This window comes from Psammomys obesus, unplaced genomic scaffold (assembly GCF_907164565.1).
Source record: "Psammomys obesus unplaced genomic scaffold, mPsaObe1.curated_primary_1811, whole genome shotgun sequence".
Taxonomy (NCBI): Eukaryota; Metazoa; Chordata; class Mammalia; order Rodentia; family Muridae; genus Psammomys; species Psammomys obesus.
In genome coordinates, this window is record NW_026596962.1 from 2167717 (window position 1) to 2192021 (window position 24305).

Below are 24305 nucleotides of genomic sequence, written 5' to 3' on the forward strand. Positions count from 1 at the left end.
TATGTACATGTGTGTTAGAGCGAGGGGTCAACCTCAGCATCATTCCTCACATGCGGTGCCCCTCATTTTTTGACACTGTCTGTCATTGAGATCGTCTGCTCCAGTGGTGTGTCACTGGAGAGTTGCTCCTGCTCAAGTACTCCCCACCCAAGCTCCTGCAGGCAATGCGCCTCAGAAGAAGGCGGGAGCAAGAAAGGAAGGGGGCTATAATTCATTGCCCACAGTAAAACGTGTGGCATTTCTTGTTCTGGGTATTGAACAAGAGTAAGGTGAGGCAAGAAGGTGAGGCAGCTTCCTGAAGGAAGCTGTCTGGAAACTGAGGCCTGAGAAGCAAAAGCAGAGGATGGAGGAGGCACTGGCGTGAGGTCAGCAGAGCACCCAACAGTGGCGTGGGGATCAGCACCAGCGGGACAGCACCAGAGAGCTGCAACCAAGGAGGAGGTGCAGAGTGGGGAGAAGAGAGCACGGGGCCACAGGAAGGAGACAAATGGCGTTGCATGATTCTCTGGTTGTTGGGCGCCATGGGACCACAGCAGGGTACCTGTATTTCATCTTAAATCCGACAGGCCTGACATGGCAGTAGGTCTGCTGGGCCCCTGGGAAGGTGCACTACAGAGTTTTTCCAAACATCCTCCCCTGTGCTGTCCCATCCCCTGCGGGGGCTGCCTGTGACCGCACTGCAGGGGTGGCTCCTGAGATCAGATTACGGTCTTTGGAAAAGATGAAGGGATTTTCATGGATCTCACTAACCATCTTCAAGATGGTTTCGAGTTCATCAAAAGCAACTTGGATTTCTTTGAACAAACGGGTGAGCTCTTGAAAGAAACAGAAGCCACAGAGATGGTCTCCCCTGACCATCCCTTTCCTGAGGCAGCCACCTCACTGTGGGAGGGGCCACAGACCGGAACTGAGGACACACTCTCAGTGTGTCTGTGTGAACATGAGCAACTGGTTTCTGCCAACAGCCAGCACTGAGAAGCTGACCCTGAGCCCAGGTGAGATTCCATCCGGGAACCATGCCCAGGCTGCACAGGTTAAGCCTAAGGGCAGTGAGGACCTACAGAGCCGGCTGTCAGCAGGGAGCTGTTGAGAAGCACTGTGCTTGTGGTTACACCTTAGTGCAAAGCAAACAGCGTAAAAGACAAAGAGGCAGCAGGACAAAGGAGGACTTTTTCCTCTTCTGTCAACAAGAAGTGACGAAGTCCGAAGTTATGATGCTGTGGAACATGATGCTGCCGGAAGCGGCTCTCCCAGCATCCATTGCTGGACGTGATGGTGGCACTCTGGAGCATGAAGTTTCCTTCATGGAGGAATATCGAAGCCCATTTTGTAAGAACTAAATCTATATGTGTGCTAATTAAAGAACAGAAATTCCACGAGAAAATTTTCATGAACAGTCCTTGATGACAGGCTGGTGGACAAAAGAAGGAATGATGAAAACCAAAATAGATGACAAGCCAATGTTAGAAATGACTTGGAACAGTTAAAACACATAACTGAAGATGGAGAGGCTGGAGGGCTTGGGGACCACTCAGCAGGTGAAAGAGCTCACCACCCAAGCCTGGCTATCTGAATTCTGATCCTCAGGAACCTGGGGAGCCTAACTGGATGCAGTGACATAAGAATTTGTAACCCCTGGGCATCCCAATAATAGATGGGGGCGGAGAGAGCACAATCTCCCCCTACCGCCAGCACAGTAGAACAGTGAGAACTGGCACCAGAAGGCTGTCCTCTAACCTCCACATGCCCACCATGGCATACCTGAGCGTGCACCTACACACACACACACACACACACACACACACACACACACACACACACCAGGGGTGGAAGGGAGGAGTAAGAGACAGAGACAGAGACAGAGACAGAGAAACAGAGAGGTGATGAGAAGATATAGGCCCAACCAACACACTTCAAAACTTCAAAATAAGGACCAGAAAAGGGGAAGCCCGAGTGATACAGAAGCTGAACATCACCAAGGTGCCAAAGAGAAAGCAATCGAAGCCTTTGGGGAACAGGAAGACCATCCCTGGTCCTCCCACTCGGGTTCCTCTGCTGCACTGAGGCAGAAAAGAGTACCTGCTCTTCCCCGCTGGAAGCCAAGTCCAGCACCTACCAGCTCCACCTCTAAGCTCAGGGGGAACCATGGACTTCCCTGTCCTTAGCCCACACCAACCCAAGGGAAGGAGCTTGAATTTGTATCAGGGCCAGATATAATATAATGGTTTGGTGAGACTTTGTTGGAATAGAGCAGAGTGCAGTTACCCATTTATTTTGGAGGGTCCTTTTAGAAACCGTCAGGTCTAGCCCCTCAGAACCAAAGCTGGAGTCCTGGTAAAGGGCAGGACACTTCTGATGGCGTCTATGAAGGCCGACAGAGACTCCTGAGCACCTAGCTCACCTGCGCACCTGCTCACGGTGCAGTCCTCGGCTTTCAGTTAAGAGCAGGCGGGAAATGCAGCTGCCTCCAAAGTGGCAAGGTTTGCCCACACCTACCCATGTTCTCCAGCAAGACCCCATCAACTTCCTAAAGATGCTATAACCTCCACCAAAGAGCACTACCGGCTGGGACCACGTGTTCAAACACATGAGCCAGCGGGCAACATTTCACATTCAAAATGCACAGGCTTCCGTGGCACTAAGCATCAGACACTCAGCACCACAGCACCACACTTTTTAAAAAATTTTCTTCTCCTAGTCCCACCCTCCCACCCTCTTCCCCCTGTCTCCTCTCCCCTTCTCCTCAGAAAAGGGGAGCTCCTTCCCCACCTCATACCAATCCACCCCGGCACATCAAGTCATGTCAGGAATAAGTGCATCCTCTTCTGCTGAGACCAGTCAAGGCAGCCCCGCTAGGGGCAAGTGATCCAAAAGCAGGCAACAGAGTCCGTGCCAGAGACAGCCCCGGCAACACTTGCTAGGGAGCCCACATGAAGACTGAGCTGCCCATTGGCTACATCTGTGGTCTGGGTAGGAGGCCTAGGTCCAGCTCGTGCACGTTCCTTGGTTGGTGCTTCAGCCTTCATGAGCCTCTGTGGGCCTGGGTCGCTTGACTCCGTTGGTTTCTTGTGGAGTTCTTGTCTTCTCCAGCTCCCTCAGTCCTTGCCTCTACTCTTCCACAAGACTTCGTGAGCTCCACCCAATGTTTGACTGTGAGTCTCAGCATCTATTTCTATCCACTGCTGGGTGCAGTCTCTCAGAGGGCAGCTACGCCAGCTCCTGTCTGTGAGCACAGCAGAGTTTCATAAATAGTGTCAGGCGCTGGCTCTCTCCCATGGAGTGGATCTCAGGGAGGACCAGGCATTGGTTGGACTTTCCCTCAATCTCTGCTCTGTCTTTATCCCTGCACATCTTGTAGGTAGGGTAAATTTTGGGTCGAAGGTTTTGTGGGTAGGTTGGTGTTCCACTCTCTTCAGGCCTCTCCAGTCCCCATGTCCTCTGCTGTTAGGAGTCTCAGCTGGAATCACCCCCATGTCCTCCCAGGAGCCCACCCTGCTGTAGGTCTCCAGCTTGTCCCAGAGATGCCTCCTCAGTTCTCCCTCTTTCTCCCAGCCCTCCCATATCTGATCCCCACTCTCATTCCCCTCCCCACACCCTCAATCCATGGACCCAAAGAAGCACAAGGAGGACTCCAGGGGAGGATGCTTGCATCCCACTCAGAAGAGAAACACAATAGACAGAGGAAGTGGATGAAGAGAGGGGGAAGCTCCACACTGCTGACCTGAGAACAGAACCAGCGTGGGCAGAGTGAGCCGTAAGAAGGAGGGTCACCCCGAGCTTCTTGGCCTTCCTGCTCGTCAGGAAGCCAAGGACAGCTGAAAGTGGAGGAAGTCAAAACCCACTGCTGAAGGTCTTCCAGACCCACCACAGAAGAACAAGAGACAAAGGCAGGGAGGGACCACCGTGTACGCAGGGAGAGCGTGCAAGACCGGCCCTCCCCAGTGCAGTCATCAGATCTGCTCAACACTGCACGTGTGATAAGACTTGAGAGAAGGTGGAATGGCGGGGTGTGAAATGATCTGATAGCACGAAAAATTGTTGTTAGGAGGTGTTGGCACTTGAAAAACAACACATCTCTTTCCTGTTGGTGTCAGCCTGAGCCTTCTCCCAGACACCACGCTCCTGTTTAGAGCTGAGCTGATAGGAAGTGCAATGCACGCCGCGACACCCGCCCTCTCCCCACAGCACTGGGACCAGCGAGAGCCTCCTGCGGCGCAGGCTCCACTCGCTCTTTGTGTTCCCTCCTGTTTTTAATTGGCAAATACTCATCGCATACACTTAGTGGTACCGTGTGTTCTGGAGCTCGTATGCAGTGCAGGTGGTAGAATCAGGTTACTTGGCTTAACCACCACCTGTGTGTTTACTGTATGTAGGCACGTGCCCATTCGCATAGGTGCTCGTTTGTGTGTGCACATGTCTGTGCGTGTGGAGCCATCGTTAAACTGCCGATGTTACTCCTTGTGGGCTATTCACTTCATTTATTTATTTGTTTGTTTGTTTATCTATCTATTTATTTATTTATCTATTTATCTATTTATTTGATAGCATCTCTCACTAAGATCCGAAACTCACCAGTGAGGCTGGCCAGGCTGGCCAGCACAGCCCACAGGCGTCCGCACCTCCCCGTTTCCAGCACGGGGCTCCGGTATGGCACACTCCATGCTCAGTTCTTGTGGGCGCTGGGAATCCAGCTTAGTACTCAGGATGGCCTGGAAGGCATTTAGCCCATTGCACTAACTCCCCAGCCTTCATACACACACACACACACACACACACACACACACACACACACACGCCAGGAGCGTGGAGTTGGTGCCTGGGACGTTCCTGTGATTAAGGATTTTAAACAGGCCAATTTTATGTGAATAAAGTTTACAAAAAGAAGAAGAAGAAGAAGGAGGAGGAGGAGGAGGAGGAGGAGGAGGAGGAGGAGGAGGAGGAGGACAACTGATGCAGCCCAGAGTTGACTGTCTCTGGAATCCCTTCCCCTCATTCTGGCCTCTTTCCGGAAGATCCCACAGGGATTTTCGTGGCTCCGTGGCTGGGAAAGCAGCATCTCTCTGGGCATGGCTGTGACGTGTGTTCAGCACTCTGGATGCTCTCGCCATGCCTGTCTGGTCTCTGCTTCCTAAGGCCCTTTCTCGGGCCTCCCCCCTCCACTGTCCGCCGAGGCCCTCCCACCTCTGTTCCCACGTCACTCAGCACAATGAAGCCGGCCACACCTGTCAGCTCTGACTCCTTCCAATTGCTTAGTTTAGTTTGGTCCGTCTGTGATCCATGAGCCTTGTCTGTCCACCACACATGGACTGCCGATGGTCACAAATCTCACGCCGCCTTCCCCGAGCCAATCTCTATGCATAGAAAGCAGCAGCATCTCCTGTCTATCTGCTTGTTACACAGACAAGTGCTTGCACACTGCTCCCTTGTCCAGGAATAACTTCCAGTTCTTCTTAAATTGGCTTCATTCTTCCTCTTTTTTTTTTTAAAGCATGCTCAGAGAAAAGGCTGGAAAGGTGTGCATGTGTGTCCGTGTGTGTGTGCACATGTGTGCTCAAAGGAGAGGGGCGGGAGAGAGAAATATGGAGCACCAGGAATTATCTCTGCAGAAAGAAATTAAAGAGAATATTTTCCGGAGCAGCCGAAGCCCATCTCCTGAACAATGACGACAGCTCCCTCATTTTCGACAACAATAGAGGGCACGTAGGAGTCAGCTCATTAGAATATCTGCGGCTCCTTTCTGTTCTCTCTGCATTAAGCCCCCATAATGTCAGTTGTCACTTATTAATGACAATTAACTAGTAATCAGCAGTGACACTCTTCGAGGTGGTCCTTGCCTGACAGGTGAAGAAAGAGAACATTGCATCGTGCCACACAGTGACATGGAGCCTTCAAAGGGAGCGCAGCATTTCCATAAATTATTTCAGAGAGAGTTTTCTTTTATACATTCTCTCTAAAGCTTAAAGATCTTTAACCCTAGACAGGCCACACTCCAATTCCCTTTTGCTGACGTTTTCTTTACCAACTGACATACCCAAACCATGAGGTCTGGAGGCTTCCGATTGCTTTGCTTAGTTTGTCCTGTCCACCAAACAGGTGCTACCTCCTGGTCACAAACCTCACACGGCCTTCTGCCAACCAGTCTCCTGGCAGCGTCGTGGCCAGGCTCAGCTGTGGTGCATTTCTCTACCTGTTGCTCTCCCTAGCTACTTCACTGGATCGGTGGCTTGATTCCAGCTTTGCTCTCTCTTCTCTCTCCTTAGTGATCATTCATCTCTTTTCCCTCCTTCCCACTGCAGGCGACAGAATGCTCCCAGGAACTTCTAAGAGCAACAGTGGTCATGGAGAGCCCTGCCCTGCCCACAGTTCAGGGCTCTCCCGCCTACCTGGCTTGTTCTCCTGACTCTCAGATGCCCTACTGTTCATTCTTCCTCTCTCCACTGACACACAAAGCCAGTGTCTCTCCTCCTGCCACAAGGTCTGGCTGTGAGAGCAGAAGACACCTGGCCCACCCCACATGGGTGTCAGCCGATGGAGCACTTGCTCTCTTCAGCACTTCTGCTTGCCCCCCCACCCCCAATGCAGAAGCATTTTCCTAATCCAAAGCACTCTAGATCCTGAGGCCTTGATGGAAAGCTTTTACTGCAGCAGGATAAATGTGTTTGTTTTGTCTTTGATTCATTAAGCTTAGGAGAGGCCAACAGTGCACTTGGGGAGAAACATGAAGAAATGAACACAGCCCCATCTTACCTACCATGATTGCATCAAGCAAGCTTATTGCCAATTTCACACTGAAAAGATTTTTAAAAAAAAGAGTTTATGCATCTATTCATGCCAAAGCAATGCAGTTAGATCATTCTTCTAGCATGGAAAGCATTGGCAAAGGACGGGCTGCCAAGCCAGCTTGGAGACAGCCAATTCCCAGTGAGGAGAACTCAAAACTCTCGGTGCCTTCAAGACCAGGGAGGAGATGTTTGTACAGAAACACGTTTTAAGAGAAGTAAGAGGTCACCTGGAAACTCTTTTTAAATCTATTGCTTCCCTTTGAACAGTGTAGTTAGGAAACTATGTGCCTCTGCCAGCCTTCTTTGTTTTATTGGGAGGATTTTGTTAGGGTATTACGATGCTTCCATGACAACAAAGAAGATGCCATTTATTGCCAGGTTCCAACCATCTCCACAGAACTCAAGGGGAATATTCTTGTGATGTTTAAGAATGTCATCACCATGCAAAGAACTACTATTTGAATGTCCTCGTTTCTTGAAATTTTTTTCCACAGGCCTCTATCATGTGAATGCAGTCCTTTCATTCTGATTTCTTCTTGCAAATTACTTCATATTTTAATGCTATCAGTTTCTAATCATTGGTAAAAGAATGGCAGAAAAAGGAACAAGTCCCCAACCAATATGCCCAGACACTAAGTTCAAGAGGTAGCCCTTTGTCACACTGATCCATGACACAAAGGCTCATGGTCCTTATAAGGAAAACCTGCTTGAGCTCTGCATCCTGCAAACTCACACTGATGACTTGTGAATTTCACGGCTCTCATGGAGCAGGCACAGGAAAATCCAAGAGGACAACCCACTGCTTTGAAAATGAAAACTAGGTCTATCTAAGTTATAAGTAAACATTTTATAACTAGTATACGGGGGTTTAGAGCACTAGTCTCTCAATTTAAAAAATCAGAACAACCAAGGGTTTGGCACCCATTGTTTTAATATATTTAAGGGTCGAAGTTGATGTGAATGATTGATTAATAATTGATACCAATTAGGTATATCATGAAACATAAAGAAGCTGTCAGTTAGAGGAAGGGGGAGATGGCGAAGTCAGTGAGGCGCCTGCCACACAAGAGGAGATCTGAGGTTAGACGCCTGGAGACGACATTCATCTCTAACCTAGTCATCAGACCTAACCGTCGTCTCTGCGCCGAGAGGTGGAGACCTCACTGGCCAGCCTAGCCAAATCGATGAACGCCGGGTCCATAAGAGAGCCTGTCTCCAGAGAACCAGAGAAAAATGGAAGGAGACACTTGACACTGACCTCTGGCCCCCACAGGGTGAGCGCACACAAGCACTGGGCTGCAGCAGCGTGCGCACGGCCTGCACACACAGGGCGCACACAGCAGGACTCACCACATCACCTCAGACCATCCTAGTCATCAGAGATTTTAAAGCCCTCCCCCTTGGCTTTGCTGTGACATAGTGTAAGCTTCACACTACATGTTCTGGAGTATTATGAAGAGGAAAGGAAATCCTTAACTTCCAGTCAGTGAAAACTTGAAAAACAAACAAACAAAAAACAAACACATGCTTTAAAAAAAAAATTAGCTAAAATGTATTTAAAGGAGCAAATTTGCTGATGGGAAACAGGTGTTTTCACCTCGGGACTGATTGGTGTTTTGTGACAGGCCCTGGGCAAGCCAGCTGAGTTGGAGCCACCGGGACTTGACTGATGGACGGGTTTCCTCGCTGTTATCTGTTTAGAAGCTGGTGCTCCCAGTATGCCCATCCTCAGCCCCTTGCTACTAATGGAGTTTTTGGTCAAACAAATTTTCAGAGAAAAATGCCCATGGAATGGTGGTTTTGTTTACAATGCTTCATACCCTAATACCTTCAAATCCATCTTCAGGATGCACACCCTCTGGGATAGAAGACGCCTGGATTTTTAAAGCTCCTGTTTAACGGTGAGGGAAGCCATTTACCAAACACTTTAACAAGATATGGTTAGATGTGGGGCAGCTGTACTCTTTCCAGGCAAAGGCCCGAGCCCCGGCATCCTCTGCTGAGCCAGCCATGCCGGGTGGCTGACTCGGGAGGCCCAGGTCTGAGCAGTTACCCTGCTCTTCATGGGAAACCATCCATCTGCAAGTTCGTGTGCTTGGAACCTCCTGCCTGTAACCCATGACCCTCCCTGCCTCACCCTGAGCTTCTACACCTGCTCATCAAAGCCCGGGTCACAGAAGGGGGTCCTCAGCAGAGCCCTTAAACTTCGGCTCCGGGAGTAACTCAGCCATGGGAGACAAGCAGCTTGCAGGAAGACCCATGCCTGCTAACGTTCTTAAAGAACGACACTCGGTAGAATCAGCTTGAGGTGGTCTGCTTCGGTTTAACCACTTGATTCTGAGGTTTTTGTTTTGCTAATATTACAGGTTGATTACTAATGTAAATCATAGAATTTGAAGCCTCCCTTCCTATGGGCCGGGTGGGCTACTTGGTAGAGGTCTGAAAGGGCACTGTTGGTTGACCTGGGGTTGGCCAACAGCCGTTGCTGTTTCGGTGCTGGGCACTGACCCCAGGTCCTCACACAGATAAGTACTCTTTCTGTGAACTAAACAAAACACACTTTTTATTTTTAGATAGCATTTCCCTAAGTGCCCAGACTAGTCTTGAACTCACTCTATTGCTCACTCTTAAAATTGTGATCCGGTCTCAATTTACCAAGTAGCTGGGAGTACAAGCCTGCACCTCAAGTCCAGTTGAAGAGGTTCTGTTTGTTTGTTAATTATCGTTATTATTGCTACTTTGGTTTTAGAGTTTTTGTTTTACTTGAGACAGGGTATCTCCTAGTCCAAGCTGGCCCTAACCTCACACTCGGGCTGACGACCTGCGCCACCACACCCGGTTTGTCAGGGCTGGGACCCAGGGCTTGGGGAAGCAAATAAGCCAACAAATGAGATATGCTAAGACAGACGGAAATGGGTACCTGAGAGTAAAACAGTTGCCACAAGCTGGCCCTCAGGGCCAGGTGACTCAAGTGCCTCAGGGGTGCCTTTTCTTCTCATTGTTGGGGTATCTGTAAAGCACATGTCCCAGCTGCCTAAGTGAAGTCATAATCCACCTGAGAGTACACCCAAAGCCATGAATGTTCACGCATTTCATTTAGATCACTTGAGTAGGTAATTAAATACTACAAGCACTATAAGTTAAAATATTATTATACAAGAAAATTAGTGAAAAAACACAAAACTTAAAAAAAAATCCTCCCTTGCACAGAAAGCAAAGTTGAGCAGGGCAGGCTGCCTACGGGGCGTCTCTATCGCTTGCCTGTGGGAGATATGACCACCTGCATCCCAACACAGTGAGGGACATTTCAGTTCCAAGTACTCGGTTTTAAGAAAGTGACCAGAACTATTCACCAAAGTATTAAGAGAAATAACGAGAATCTAAAAATGAGCCTAGGGGCTGCTTTTTAAAACTTTACCTGTTAGGGACTTGTATTACAGTCCATCCCGGTGAGATTTCAAATAATCTGTACTTAGGAGAGTCAGGCTGGCCCCTGACTCAGAGATCTACCTGCTTCTGCCTCCTGAGTGCTAGATTTCAAGTGTGCACCACACTGCCAGATGAACAGCTCTTTAAGGATTCCCACTGAAATGAAAAGCCACAAGCTTTGTGTGGGTGTCTGTACTCATGCCTGTGTGAACATGTGTATGTATGTGTGAGGCTAGAAGACACCTGATGTCATCCTTAGAAATCCCATCCATCTCCTTTATGTGTGGCCTCTCACAGGCCTGGAAGTCTCTGGTGAGAGGAGGCTGGCTGGGCAGGGAGTCCCTGGGATCCTCGGGTGTCAGTCTCCCTAGTGGCCAGGCTTGGGCTTGCATGGCTGCAGAGCTGGCGCTTCTCCTGGCTTCTGGAGATGAGCTACTCTGGCCCCCAAGCTTGCGCAACCTTACCCAGCTGTCTCCCAGCCACAAAAGGCACACATCTTGAAGTGTTTAAGCACCGCTTTTTCTGCACGCTGCCTCAGCGCCAGGTTCTCTTCCATAAACGACTATCTTATCATAGCCCACAGGCTTTATCCCACTTCAGATACGACGCAACCACAGCAACCCACATGCAGAAAAACAGCTCGACTTTGAAAACCCCACATCCAAGGGGAGAAAGGGCTTAATTAGTCATTAAACATAATGGTCAGATTACAGATGAAATGCAAACCAATATTACTTTTGTGTATGCACAACTGCCAGCCTGACCCAACAAGCATGCCAGCCTGAGGGAGCAGTCGCCTGCCTTCTTGCTTGCTTCCTTCCACATCCTAAGGGTATAGGTAACCTGCCCTCCCAACCACTGAGAACTGAGGGAGGAGGAGAGAGAGACAGGCAGGATCGCATGATACACAGAAGCCTGTATTCTGGGACTATACAGATGACAGATGTTTGCCCCAGCACAGCGTAGGAAATGGAGGCACATTAAGTCTTCAAACTGTGGGCATTTGATTTACCCTTCATGTTAGTCTATGTGTGTACATAGACTCATTTGTGTGGGTACATGTATGTACATGCAAATGGGGGTCAAAGGCCAACCTTGGGCCCATTCTTACTGCAGCATCCACTTTGTTTTTTTCTCTAAGACAGGATCTTTCCCTCAGCTGGAGATCAGCAAGCAGGCTAGGCTGGTGGGCCATGAGCCCTGAGGGTCTGCCTGTCCTGCCTCCTGAGCTAGGATTACAGCTGTGCTGACCACGCCTGGCCTCTCTACCCCGCCTCTAGGGACCCAAGCCTGGAACTGGCAAGCTCTCTCTAGTTCTGTCTCCTAGTTGAGCTTCTATGTCGCTGGGCATCCTCCAGGCAGCTCCAGTTATAAACTCACAGCCAACATCCTTTAAACTTATTTTCCAGATCCAGCGGAACATAAGTCACCGGAGCTGGTGACTGCTACAGCCAAGCTGGGGGTGCCTGGAACGATGGCAGGGCGGCTCCTCCTGTAGCTGCACTCTGTTTTCTAGGGCTAGGCTCTATCTCATAACCCAGGAAAAACAACAAACAAACAAACCCACCTCCTCGGCCTCTTCCAGGATCTTCCAGGCCTCTTCCGAATCACAGCTTTTTACCTGGGCATATCTGCTGGTGATGAAGAGCTCAGACACCGTGGTAAGTACCCTGGAGCTCAAAGTCCAACTTCTGTCCATCACAAGCCATGTGGCAAGGGTAAACGCCTACCCCTTGCTCTGATTGCGCTGTACCCCTGCAAACTTGGCTGACAGTCAGAGACCCGGTGCCAAGCTGTGAGGAAGGCCCGAGTCCACACATGCAGTGCACACAGTAGGGCCTGGTGTTCTAGAAGCACTCAGTAGTGTTAACTGGGCTCACAGTCTGTGTGGCGGAGAAAAGCTCTGTGTAGCAGTTGGGGAACTGGAATGCTGCCAATGTGCCCATGAGCTAAGGGATTACAAAGAAAACCTGCTCCCCCGCGATCAGAACTCAAGCTGCAAGTGACCCTGACCTTGGGACTGTCCTCAGCAGCCTCTCCTCGAAACTCTTGTCTCCCATTATGCTGCTGCTTCACAGCTCTTATGTTTGCACATCTGCAGTTAAAAACAAGCATCCGTCATCCAAACATGGTTCTGCAAGGACCCCGAGTCCACAGTGTAGGCCTGCCTGATTCCGCTGTCACCCCTTCAGCCCAGTGGACACACACACTCACCCAGAAGCTGAGCTGGTGTGTGTAAATGAAGCCCCGGAAGGTCACAGCTATTTCCCAGCGAAAACAATTAGGAAGAGATCAGTGAACACCCTGTGCAGAGGTCTCTGCAAACGACTGGCCAGGCCTGCCCTGTGCCACCTCCCCCAGCCATCAGCAGAAACATGGTGGACCCTCACCTCAGGAGCAGGCCAGGGAGTCACCAAAACGCCATGACTGCTTAGGCACTTCCGAACAGCGGTGAGTTCTTAAAATTCCATGGAAACTCAGGCAGATGGTTAAATAAACAAACTAACTGACTCCTCCTGTTAGTGTTTTGAGGGAGGTGAACAGAGGTCCCTGTCCTCGGATGCTGAAAATGAAGCAGAGCAAGTTCCAGGAGCTGACTGACTGCACGTCGGGACTGGTGTGGGGCCTTGGCAGTGACAAAAGCATGCCTCTGCTCAATGACTGGATGGAAAACCACCAGATGATAATAAATAAAAAGTACATTTTTTAAAGCTCACAAGCCAGCAACACAGAACTAATCCCAAGATCCCCAGGGCCTGAGCCATGCGAGGGTCTAGCCTGCTCCCTGGCCAGGAGGGCCCAGATGTACACAAGAAACTGGCGGCAACAATTTCCAACAGTACAGAAGGATTATCAGAAAGAAGCGCCACAGCCCTTCTGGGAACCAACCGGCACCACGGAAGGACTGAACTCCACACCCAGCAGAGGTGAGAATGTTATCGCTGTTAGACACGCAATCTTCATCTGAGGGAAGGGTGTCAGCACACAGACCATGCAATGGCGACTCTGAAGAACATTTTTGTTGGCTGATCGCACGAGCAGTGCCTCTTATGGTTGAAGTAGCCTCTCAAAGGGGAAACAATGACGACATGACAATCTGTAAATCAAGAACTGCGTGTGGGTTTATTTTACATTTGAGAAAACAGTGGATTTAATTGTGTGAACCGAAATGTACTGTACAATATTAATGACAGGACATCAAAATGTATAATTAATAGTGCATTGCTTGCTTTGTTTTTATTTATTTATTTTTGTCTGATAGTTCCTCTGAGTACATGCATCCGAGAAGATGCAGGTGCCAGTAAAATTTCTCTATTTAAATCAAGCTGCAGGAACTAAATTTTATCCAAAAATTGTGGTTTTACATTATATACACAGAAATTTAATATAAAATGACAATATAAAAAGTTAAAAGAGAACGCATACAGCCAGAAGGTACAAAGAAAGTTGAGTAGATTAAAATGATATGATATGTAACATACAGGCGTGGTAAGCTGATGCTGGCAATTTACAAGGAAAGGATCCAACATTTGCCCTATTTTTTTTTTTTTTGGTTTTTTTTTTCTGTGGTTTTTTTTTTTTCATTTACCAATGCATCACGCTATAGAAAGGTCAGCTGATACCAAAGCTTACATTTGTAAATAACTATAAACTGCAATATTTTACAGGAAAAAAGAAATAGCATTTTTACACATTTTTAAATAATAAGCTTGCATACTTTTTTGCCAAAAGTGGCATTTTTCAGCATCCAGGGGGTTGGGGCATAGTGACGACTGGGGTGCACATTGCTCTTGTTTTGAACATATAAAGTTGTGGCTTCCTGACCCCGGAGTCCTAGACAGCCTCCTGCCTCAACCTCTGCATGCATGTGTTGTTACACACCAGTCCTGCATATAAAAGCTCATTTTTAATTATTAAATAGGTTTTGTGTCTGACACAGCTTTTGATCTGAATGAAAAGCCTTTAAGAGCCTTTTCCCCTTCTCTCTTTTTTAATTTTTTTTTTTTAATTTTTGAGTGAAAGGCACAGAGATAAAGTCCTCAAAGGGTTAAACTTGACACAACCAGGTCCCGAGACCTTTATTGTCATGGCAACTTCGTAATTTTAGGATGTCTTTTTATCGCTGCTATTTGTATCTTTCTTTACTGCCAAACAATGTCTCCGAGCGTGCCCCACTATTTCCTACAACAGAGAGCTTAACAACAAGAACGGATGCTGAAAATAAAGGTCAGACTTTGACTCACGGAAGAAAAAAAAAAAGAAAAAGAACATGCACAGATCAGACAAAGAGCATATAAATATAACTACAAAATATGTGTAAGAAAAACCGAGTCCAGACAGGCAGGTCGGCAACAAAGGAGAGACTGATTTCAGCGGCTCAGGCCAGGCCTAGTGCAGCACAACAGGGTGGGAGCGGTGCCCGCAGTCACGCGTGCCCCTGGACACTACTGCTTCTCCAGCTCCGTCACGTAGATGAGGTGGTCCTCTGGCGACTTGCCATGTGTCTTGCTAAGGTGCAGTTTTACTGCGTGCTTGCTCGCGAAAGTTCGGTTGCAGAGCTTGCACTGGAATGTGGAGCCCAGGTCTTCCTCGGCCGGGCCCAGGGGGCCCAGGGGCTTGCTGCTCAGTACTTTGGAGACGCTCTGCTGCTCCTGGATCTGACCGAGCGGCAGCTTGGAGAGGTCCTTCAGGCTGAAGCCGAGGTGCGTCTCCAGGTGGCTGATGTAGGTGGAGGCAGTTCTGAACTGAGAGGCACAATCGCTACAAAAGAAAACAGGGTGCCCTGTGTCGAGGTTCTTGAGGAACTTCGTCCCCCCTGTCCTCCGCAGCTGGTACTTGACGTTGGCCAGCCAGTGGCTGATGGTGGTCATGGAGAGGCCTGTGAACTTGGAGATGTGCACCCGCTCCTGGGGGCCCAGGTCCGACATGATGTACTTGCCTTCGGCCGTCTCTCGGAGGCTGGAGGCAAACTGGGCCTGCAGGATGAGCAGGTGCTGCGGGTTCCAGTTGGACTGGCGCCCCTTCCTCTTGTGGACGGGGGACAGCTCGTCCAGGGCCTCCTCGAAGCTGCTGCCATCCGCATCCGACTTCTCAGACACCGTGGAGGGCGTGGAGGACTTGGGGGTGAGGCGGCCAGTCAGGTTCTTCACCATGTCCGAGATATCCATGAGGGCGCTCTCCCGCAGCGGCGAGGCCACGGCGTCGGCCAGGCCCGAGCCCAGCGGCTTGCTCTTGGCCTTGGTCAGATCGATGGGCTGGTCACTGTTCTCGTAGTAGTAGCGGTCGATGGCATCGGCCTGCTTGGCGGGGGTGGCGGGGTAAACAGGCTTGTCCAGCATGCTGTTGCTGATCTTGTAGAGCATGGCCAGCGGGTCCAGGGAGGGGCTCAGGGGCTTGGACACCTTCCCCAGGTGGGTGTTCATGATGGACTGCAGGGCGCTCAGCGGGTTGATGAAGGACGGCTCCGGCGAGTGGTCTGTGATGATGCCCAAGTTGCTGCAGCCGTTGGTGACCTTGGCTTTAGGAGGCTCCGTGCCGTTCGGGGTGTGGCCATCCAGCGGGCCCTCCTTCTTGGCCTTCCCACTTTCCGTGTCCGAGCCCTTCTTTGGCGGCTTGCTCCCCGTCTCCTCCGGCTTAGGAAGGTCTTTGTTCTCCTTGGCCACGGGGGAGGCAGCCTTGACAGGGGACGGCTTCTCCTTCTCGGTGGGCCTCTCCTCCTTCTTCACGCTGACCTTGCCGGTCACCTTCTCCACCAACTCCTCCATGGCAGACACGTTGCTCTTGTGGGGAGGGGGCGTCAGGCTCCCGGGGGAGTGTAGGAGAGCACTGTGCTCTGTGGAAGAGAGCGACTTGACGCTGCCGGCGTAGGATGGCTGGATCTGCACGCTCTGCACGCCCGTCTGCAGCGGCTTCACCGTGCCGGGCAGCTGGTAGGCCGCGTGGATGCTGGGGTAGCCGCCCCACGACGGTGCGCCGTTCTGGGCTTTACTGATGGCCGTGGACACGGTGTTCTCAAGGGACTTCAGGATATCAACTCCCCCCTTGGGGCTGTCCTCCAGGTCTTCCTCACGCAGGTACTGGTACAAGGCGGTGGGCTCAAACTTCTCAGGGCACTCGTCAGCCTCCTCCTTGATTTTTCTCTCCGTGTCCCCAGCAGCTGGGGGAGCTTTCTCCTTCTCCTTCTCCTTCTCAGGCTCCTTCTTTTCCTCTGAGGCTGTGGGACCCGCAGGGGAGTCCGGCTGTTTCTTGATGCTGGAGGCCGGCAGCCGGGTGTGAGTGGTCGGGGGCAGGGGGATGGACTGGATCTTCTCCTCCACCACCGGGTCCAGCACCAGCTGTTTCCCTTTCTTGGAGGCGGAGGTGGTTACCTTGAGGAAGTGGCCAGTGACCATCATGTGGGCTGTGAGCTGCTGCAGGGTATCGTGGGAGCTGCCGCACTCCATGCACTTGAGGATCTGGGCCTTTCGGGCCTCGAACTGCCACGTGTAACTAGCACCGTTCTGGTAGCCGTAGCGGTTGTTGGGTGTCACATAGGGGTTGGCCGTTTTCTGGTCCTTGGCCGACTCACTCAGCGCAACCTCGGTGGCCATGCCCGTGGGCTCCGGGGAACACGGGGATGCCAGATCCTGGAGTGCTCGCTTCTTGGTGGAAGGGACCAGCTTGGTGATGGCTGGCACGGGCTCCTTCAGAGGCACTTTCTGGTAATGCTTTGTCTTGATCATGTGGACGCTAAGGTCCTGCAGGGACTCGAAGGAGTGGCCACAGTACATGCACTTCAGCACCTTCTGCGCGTCTTCCTTCCCCTCCATCTCCATTAGGGAGCGCTTCCTGGGCTTGGACCAGCGCTTGGTCTTCTCGGAGTCCTTGTCCCTATTGTCATCCCGGTAGTGGCCCGTCTCGTTCATGTGCACCGTGAGTTCCACCAGCGTGTCATAGGCTGCGCTGCAGTCTTTGCACCGGAACTTGCTGGCGCCAGTAAAGACGGAGCCGTACAGTTTGTTGTTCTGCCGGTACAGCTGCACGGTGCTGAAGAGGCTGGGCTCGGGCAGCAGGCCATAGGGCGAGCTCTGCTGCAGCGTCTTGGCCAGGGCGGCCTGGTGCCAGTCATAGCCTGAGCTGCTGCTGGTACTGGTGGTGCAGCTGGTGACGGCCGTGGTAGCCGTGGTGGAGACGGTGCTGGCGGTGCTGGTCGGGGGCATGGGGGTGGGCGTGGAGCTCTCCTTCTGGCTGGCATCGTTGTTGCTGGTGGTCAAACTGGACTTCTTTAAATCCAAAGCTAGGCTAGACCAGCAGGACTCTGAGAACAAGTTCGCATACACGGCTTTGATTTGTGCCAAGCTGTCCTGGGGGTAGGAGACACTGTCAGGACACTGGGGCTCCTCCTTCTCCTCTCTGGAGGAGGAGCTTTTAAAGTGGGCCAGCTGGTCGCTGCCCTCGCTGAAGGGCGACCCGTAGCCAGCGTCTTGATTGGTGGCAGTGCTGACGGGCGAATTCTGGTAGCTCTGGGCCTCTTTGATCTCTGTCTCTTCATTGCACACGAATTCGCTCTCCTGAATGTCCAAAGACAGTCCACCACCCTCCACGTGTTCCTCATCTGTTTCGGCTGCCTTCAGTTCTTCCTCGGGAACATAAGCTAGGAGAGAAAAATGAAGCCCAGTTAGAGGGAGTAAATCATGTTCAAGGCCGAGGCCTCCCCAGCAGTTAGGTGATGTTTAAAAAGATGTTTTTCAGCCAGGCTCCCAGACTACAAGGCCACCTAAACTCCTGTGCCTACCCACGGACCTCAGCACGCCAGGAGTAAGACCACAAAGCGTGCCTTCTCAGCCCAAGGCTTAAACCTCCGCACGCTGCCCTTTAAACCCCTTCCTCCATCTCCTCTCCCTTCTCTCCCTCCCTGGCTCCCCAACCCCTTTCTCTCTCTTTCTCCCTTCTTCCCTCCCTCCCTTCCTCTCCCCTTCTTTCCAGACAGGGTCTCAAATAGCCCAGGTTGGCTTTGAACTCCCGATCCTTTTGCCTCCACCCTCCTCGGATGCTAGCATCACGGACAGGCATGCATCACCAAACCAGCACCCCTTCTTAACGACATTAGTTTGCTTAGAGGCTGGGGGAGACAGGCAAGGAACCCTACCAATGCCCTGAAGACTCTTTCCAGATGCCATTCCTCACTGGACTTGCAAGCCCTCTTTGATTTCTACCCGGCAAATTTGTTGAAATCAAAAGGAACCCAGCTCTCTTTTTGGAACAATATATTTCCCAGGCAATATTCTATGGTTTCCATAAATAAAAACACTCCTTCGTGGCAAGCAGCAAAAATAACATGTTTTCACTAGAAACAAATGGTTATCACATCATAAGTCTGCTGCCAGGACAAAGCTACCTATGAAAGACTGCACGAGGTGACCAAGGCCACTGCCACACGCCACTACCCAAAGCAGCATCACACACCACAGCTAAGGGAAGAAATCAGGCGAGCATCCATCATGTGGACAGATGTGGTCATCCACACCACAGGGCATCATCTAGTCTCAGAAAGGAAAACACTGACCCCTGACCGCGCAAAGACACGGCTAGCCTCGAGGACACTGCACGGAGGAAAGCGTGCTCTCTACAAAGCACAGACACTGTCTTGTGCTCCTATGTGAACAGCAGTCAGGTTCACAGGCACAGAAAGACAGCAGTGGGTGGCACGGCCTGGTGGGGCAGGACAGCAGGAAAGTGGGGGCTCACAGCTACAGCCTCAGTTCCGCAGGGTGAGAGATGATGTGGAGTTAGGCGGTGGGGCGGCAACCCAGCAAAAGGAACGTTCGGGAAGCCCCTGAGCCACACCTTGAAGATGGCTGTGACGGCCACTGTCACGTTATGGAAACTTAACTGCAATGATTTTTAACTCTGAACAGCAGCAGCAGCAGATGCCCCAGTGGCTGCCTCAGGCCCACAGCCGCCTGCAGGACTGCAGGCTGAAGGACACGGAGGTGCCAGGAAAAAACCTTCATTCTTACCTCAGGTCATTTTAAACACTGTGATATGTGACACATCTTGGTGCTGACATATTTCTACCACGTCCTAAACTTATTTGAGCAATGTGCTTCTCTTTCTCTCCTTCCCTCCCTCACTCCCCCCACCTCTTTCTCTGACAGAAAAACTAGGTGACCTAGCGTTTCATGAAGAAGTAGAAATTGGAGGGTGAGGTACTCTCCAGCAAGCCCCTATTAAAATGCGCTGACGTGACCTGAGAGGGGCGTCTCATTAAACACGATCATTCATTATCACATTATCAGAGCCAGATCCTAGGGGAACGTGGCAAAGAGCACAGGCGTTTTCAGAGAGGAGGGGCAGGAGGGACAAAGAACATCTCTCTGCCCCAAGCGGGATGCCAGGGCTGGGTGAAGCAGGAAGCTTCCACACCCGCAAATGAAGCTCGGAGCCTGAGAGCAACAGGCCCTCACAGAACACGAACGATCGCCCTGTAACATGAGCACACGTGAGCGTGCACGCACGATCACACAGCATTGTAAGCTCATGCATGACAGTGCATGTACGTGACACATGTAAGCACTCACATGATGGCAGTACGTGCGTATTCACCCACTGTGTAAACACATGCACTGCAAATGCATGCATGGCCACCCTGTGTGTGCCCTCACACACGTGAGGGCACGAGTGCAGTCATCCATGTGTACAAGACAAACACAAAAGAGCCGGACTCTCACTGCTGTACATACAAGGACATATGGTGACACCTGATCACTCCTGCATACACTTGGCAGCCCACTCACAGTCACCTACATTTACAAGCACACATCTGATAGCACATATATTACCATATGTGTGAACCCATGTATGGACATGCACATGGAAGAACATGTATGTATGAGCACACATGTGGCAGCACAGCAGGATTACCCCAATCGCAGAAACACACACACACACATGCACACACAATGAGAGAACTCTGACTCTGCCACAAGGAGCCTTCCGAGGCCCTGCAGGAGACACGTGCTCTCTGGCTCTCTACACCCAGCCTCAGTGCACCTTTGTGGAAAATCCCCATGTGGTGTGAACATGCGGGTCCTGGTCCCTGTCTCACAGCAGGGTGGAGCAGTGTCCACCAATGGGCCGGGAATTACAGTTCCCCTCGCGCTGCACCACTAGTGTGAGAATCGGCCAGCATCATGTCTGCTATCCTCCTTGTCCCAATGCAAGTGTTGTCACAGCGACCGCACCTTTTGCTACCTTTCCTCCTCCCAAGGCCCTAGCCTGCTCAGGCTCCTAGACAGAGCTGACATGTAAGTCATGAACAACCCCACAATGCCATGCAGTAGACGGTGCCATGGGGACATGGAGCAGAACCACAATGACCAGGGCTCTCACCCCAGGCCTTTCTCCAGCCACACACACACCCGATACCCATCACCACCGCTGGCTCTCTGGAAGATGGCTACAGAAAAGATCCTTACCGCTTATGCTCGGAGAGGGGGCGAGGGAGGGGGACAAAGCAGGGTTAGCACGTCAGGATCAGCAGGGGCAGTCAGTTGACCACCGTCAAAGCTGGGCCCTTGATGGCCAGGTTTCTCTGTCCCACTTAACTCATCCACCTTGCAGACACCCCAGCATGGAAGCAGCTCTTGTTTCTTCTGCCCTGGGTAGACTCCTGGCGTGGCAAAGGTCCACAGACCTCAGCACTGGTATCCCTGTGCGTGCCCCTGCTGGCTCTGTGCCTCTTGCCTCTGTCCTACTGTAGTCTAGGTGACTGGCCTGACTTCATCCCTAAGAGCCCGTGCAAGGCCTGGGACCACCAAAGCCCTCCACGCCCCCTATGGCCTACAGCTGTCCCCACCGCACAGAGGCCATCAGTGGAAGACAAGCCTGTGCTGCCCATGTGTCCGGCATAGACAATGGCTCCAGGTGTGTGACACATGCCAGGGCATATGGGGAACGACATAGATGGCTTTGGATTAAGGACGTGGTCCCTACAACACAATTAAAAACAAGAGAATATTGAATACCCAAGGCAAAAAAGAGAGAGACTTTGAAATCTGACACCTTTTAGCCCAAAAACTGTATCCTCGGTGTGCGGCCTAAGATGGTGGAGACAAAGCACCAGTTTCATGCGTGAGGCTTCCTGTTCAGCGTCACTGCACAGGACACTCCCCAAACTCTCCGTCTCCAATAACGAGGGGTAGTAAGGAGATCTGCCTCACTCCAGAAGGAATGCTGCTCAGACAAACGTGGACTTAGCCAGCTAGGACAGGGCCTGCCACACACGTATGAGGATCCGAGTTCACTCCTTAGACTGGTGCGCACTGCGGGCTGTGCTGGGACCGTGCAGACAGGTGGGTCCCTGGGCTCGTCAGCCAGCCTGACCTTACTAACCTAATCAGCCCAACAGATCCTGGGAACAGCACCTGAGTTCCAGCCAGCCTAACAAGCACAAGCACATACGTGCAGCCACAATGGTGAAACACGCACACCATGCTCTAACCACACAGAGAAAGTCAAAGACAACAAAGGCAGAGCACAGAGCTGGACGGCCAGGATGGCGGGAAAACCCTTTCCAGGGACCGTTAATGGTGGTTTCTTCAAGCTAATGAGTACATGGGTTTTAGGATGTTGGGTTTGAATGAAATGCCTCCTGAAGAATACTGATCTTTTCAAAGAGCTTCTCCCGAGTTTTCCATTCCGTTCTGAAATCAGCTAGCCTTGTATAACCTTCCGTGCACAACCACTGGCTGTAGCCACCAACAGGACCCAGGGCAGGAATGTCAGCAAGCTTTGCTCATCACCACTCTTACTGTTCTTTATGGTCAGGGCCGCAGACGGTACTGGACTAAGACAGTACTGGATCTGTGGTCCCGTCCCTGGGTGGTCCAGCATGGCCCCGCCTACCTTCCCTGTCGCTCTTTATCCCATGCCCATCCTGAGCAGCCCCTTGGAAGGCAGCAGCAGTGTCCCAGCAGGTAGCCTGCTCTTTTGGTCTCCGGCAGGTGAGTCTCACTCCAGCCTCCAGCCCTAGCTCATGCTCACCCTGTATCACACGTTCTTCCAGTTCCTTCTTCCCCAAGACCGTCTACTTTTCAGCTATTTCAGTTTTCCATGTTCTTTCCAGCACTATAATATTTCTAATTTGTTACGTCTTCACTGGGACACATGAGAATGCACACACCCTGCAGTGACAGCTGGGGACAGGCATCTGCCCTCCAGCCCATACCAGTGGACACCTTTGCCCACTGGTTTGAAGGTGCACTTTGTCCTTCCAAAGCAGCATCTAGGAGCCCAGCCTGCTCCCAGCCCCACCCGTGAGAGCCTGTACTCCCAAATGCCAGAGGCAGACAGGGTTGTTGTGTCCCTAGCCAGAACACTAAGAATCCAAAACCTGCAGAATTTCGTTTCAGAGTTAAGCACCTACAGAAATAAAAGGGTGGCAGTGTCATGGAACAAAGGCCACGAGGAGTTCCCTGGACTGGATTGTGCAGTCTGACAGAAGGAAGGGCTTCCCACACCCTGACTTTAGGAGCCACAAAAGCAGCGCCTGTCCCAACCACGTAGGAACACACAAAGATTTCTGGAAACCAGCCCCAAACTGCAATACCTGCCATGCAAAAGCAGGTCAACCCAGGGATCCTAGGATTTGGGGGGAGCCAAGGAAAAGGGTGCTTCCAGGATGCCTGGATATGGAGCCAAGAGAAACTGCGAGGTCAGACACGGTCTTGTACTGATGGTCTATGAGCTCAGGGACAGCCTCCTGCCTTTAATGTGAGGCTGGCACAGAGGAGAGAAAGAACACACTGAAGCCTGCTGATCTCAGTACACAGGGAAGCCCAACAAGCAGACGTACTCCTTGTGGCCTTGAGTCCTCCCAAATGCAACCGTGGCCATGGAGAGGCTCTCCCGCTTCCAAGAATTACTGTGGTCGTTAGGCCAGCTCTGTGCTTATCTGCTGTAACGCTTCGAATGTTTCTGTTCCCCCAGAATTCACCTAGGAAATCTGATCATCCGTGTGAGGGGATCAGGAGGGAATGTGGGATGTGCTTACATCACGGGGGAAGCCAGAGGCGCAGGATGAACGCGGCCCCGAAGATGTGCACACGAGTAAAGAGCAGCACACACTAAGGGCCCACTGGTGTGACCTTGTGCTGCTGGGGAAAGGCTCCCAGCTCAGCCACATGCCACTCAACCTCCACGGGGCAACAGGAAGAAGGCGCCTCGTGGAAGGCGACCCGGTAGAGAAAGTGCCCAGGAACCAGTGTGACATGTGGCCCAACAGGTCATCTGGGCCTCTCTTTTCACCAGCTTCACTCATGTCCTAACAGCACTGAGGAAGGAGGGTGGGAAGCCTACAGTGGGTATCAGAGCTGCTCCAGAACCCCTCGAGGGGAGGGGCACTCATTCCACGGTTTCCCTCACTAGCCCATGTCCTGGATAACTGGCTGTGAGAGGAGAGGAAAGTTCATGCAGAGACTGATAGTCTAGCTAAGGACCATGCATGGAGAGGACCTAGACCCCGGTTCAAAGGAAGCCCATTGGCTGCTCACTGTCCAAGTGGGTTCTCTAGTAAGGGTTCTCTGTCTCTGACATGAACTCAGTGGCAGGCTCTTTGATCACTTCCCCTTTGGGGGGGGGGTGCGACCTTGCCAGGCCACAGAGGAAGATGATGCAGCCAGTCCTGATGAGACCTGATAAGCTAGGGTGAGATAGAACGGGAGGAGGATCTCCCCTATCAGTGGACTAGGGAAAGGGCATAGGGGGAGAAGAGGGAGGGGGCTGCAGCAGGGTACAAAGTGAATAAATTGTAATAAATAAATACATAAATAAAATTAAATTTACAAAAACGTATCAAATAAAAACCCCAGGTCTTCGGTCACTGCCTAGCCACTGCCTTACAGTGAACGCCAATTTTGCTATTGTATTGCCACCTGGTGAAACTATAATCAGACCAAATTGCATGTTTATCTACACCAAACTTTTTTCCCCTACTGGCAAATGTGATACTCCTGAACAGATGGCCATTATATCAAAATACATTTACTCCAAGGAACTAATTCACAAAAGGGGTTTACACACACCTAAAGAATGAATGTGTGGCTTCAGTTTGTC

General features: G+C 51.3%; 1 protein-coding gene across 1 annotated transcript; it reads right to left on the reverse strand.

Moving 5' to 3' along the window:
* Window positions 1-13311: 13311 nt before the first annotated feature.
* On the reverse strand, window positions 13312-22085 carry Tshz1 (teashirt zinc finger homeobox 1). The gene is made up of 2 exons (XM_055598740.1): window positions 22004-22085; window positions 13312-17844 (listed from the first exon to the last, which is right to left on the reverse strand). Exons 1-2 carry the CDS (start codon window positions 22083-22085, stop codon window positions 14657-14659), a joined length of 3270 nt encoding a protein of 1089 aa, XP_055454715.1. The 3' UTR covers window positions 13312-14656.
* Window positions 22086-24305: the final 2220 nt, after the last annotated feature.

Bases quoted from the DNA above. Each gene is read 5' to 3' on its own strand.
- Tshz1 (XM_055598740.1), bottom strand. From the start codon at position 22,085: ATGCTGGACCACCCAGGGACGGGACCACAGATCCAGTACTGTCTTAGT. The intron at 17,845-22,003 runs GTAAGAGTGGTG...TTTCTCTCCTAG, and splicing joins GGCCCTGACCATAAAGAACA to CTTATGTTCCCGAGGAAGAA.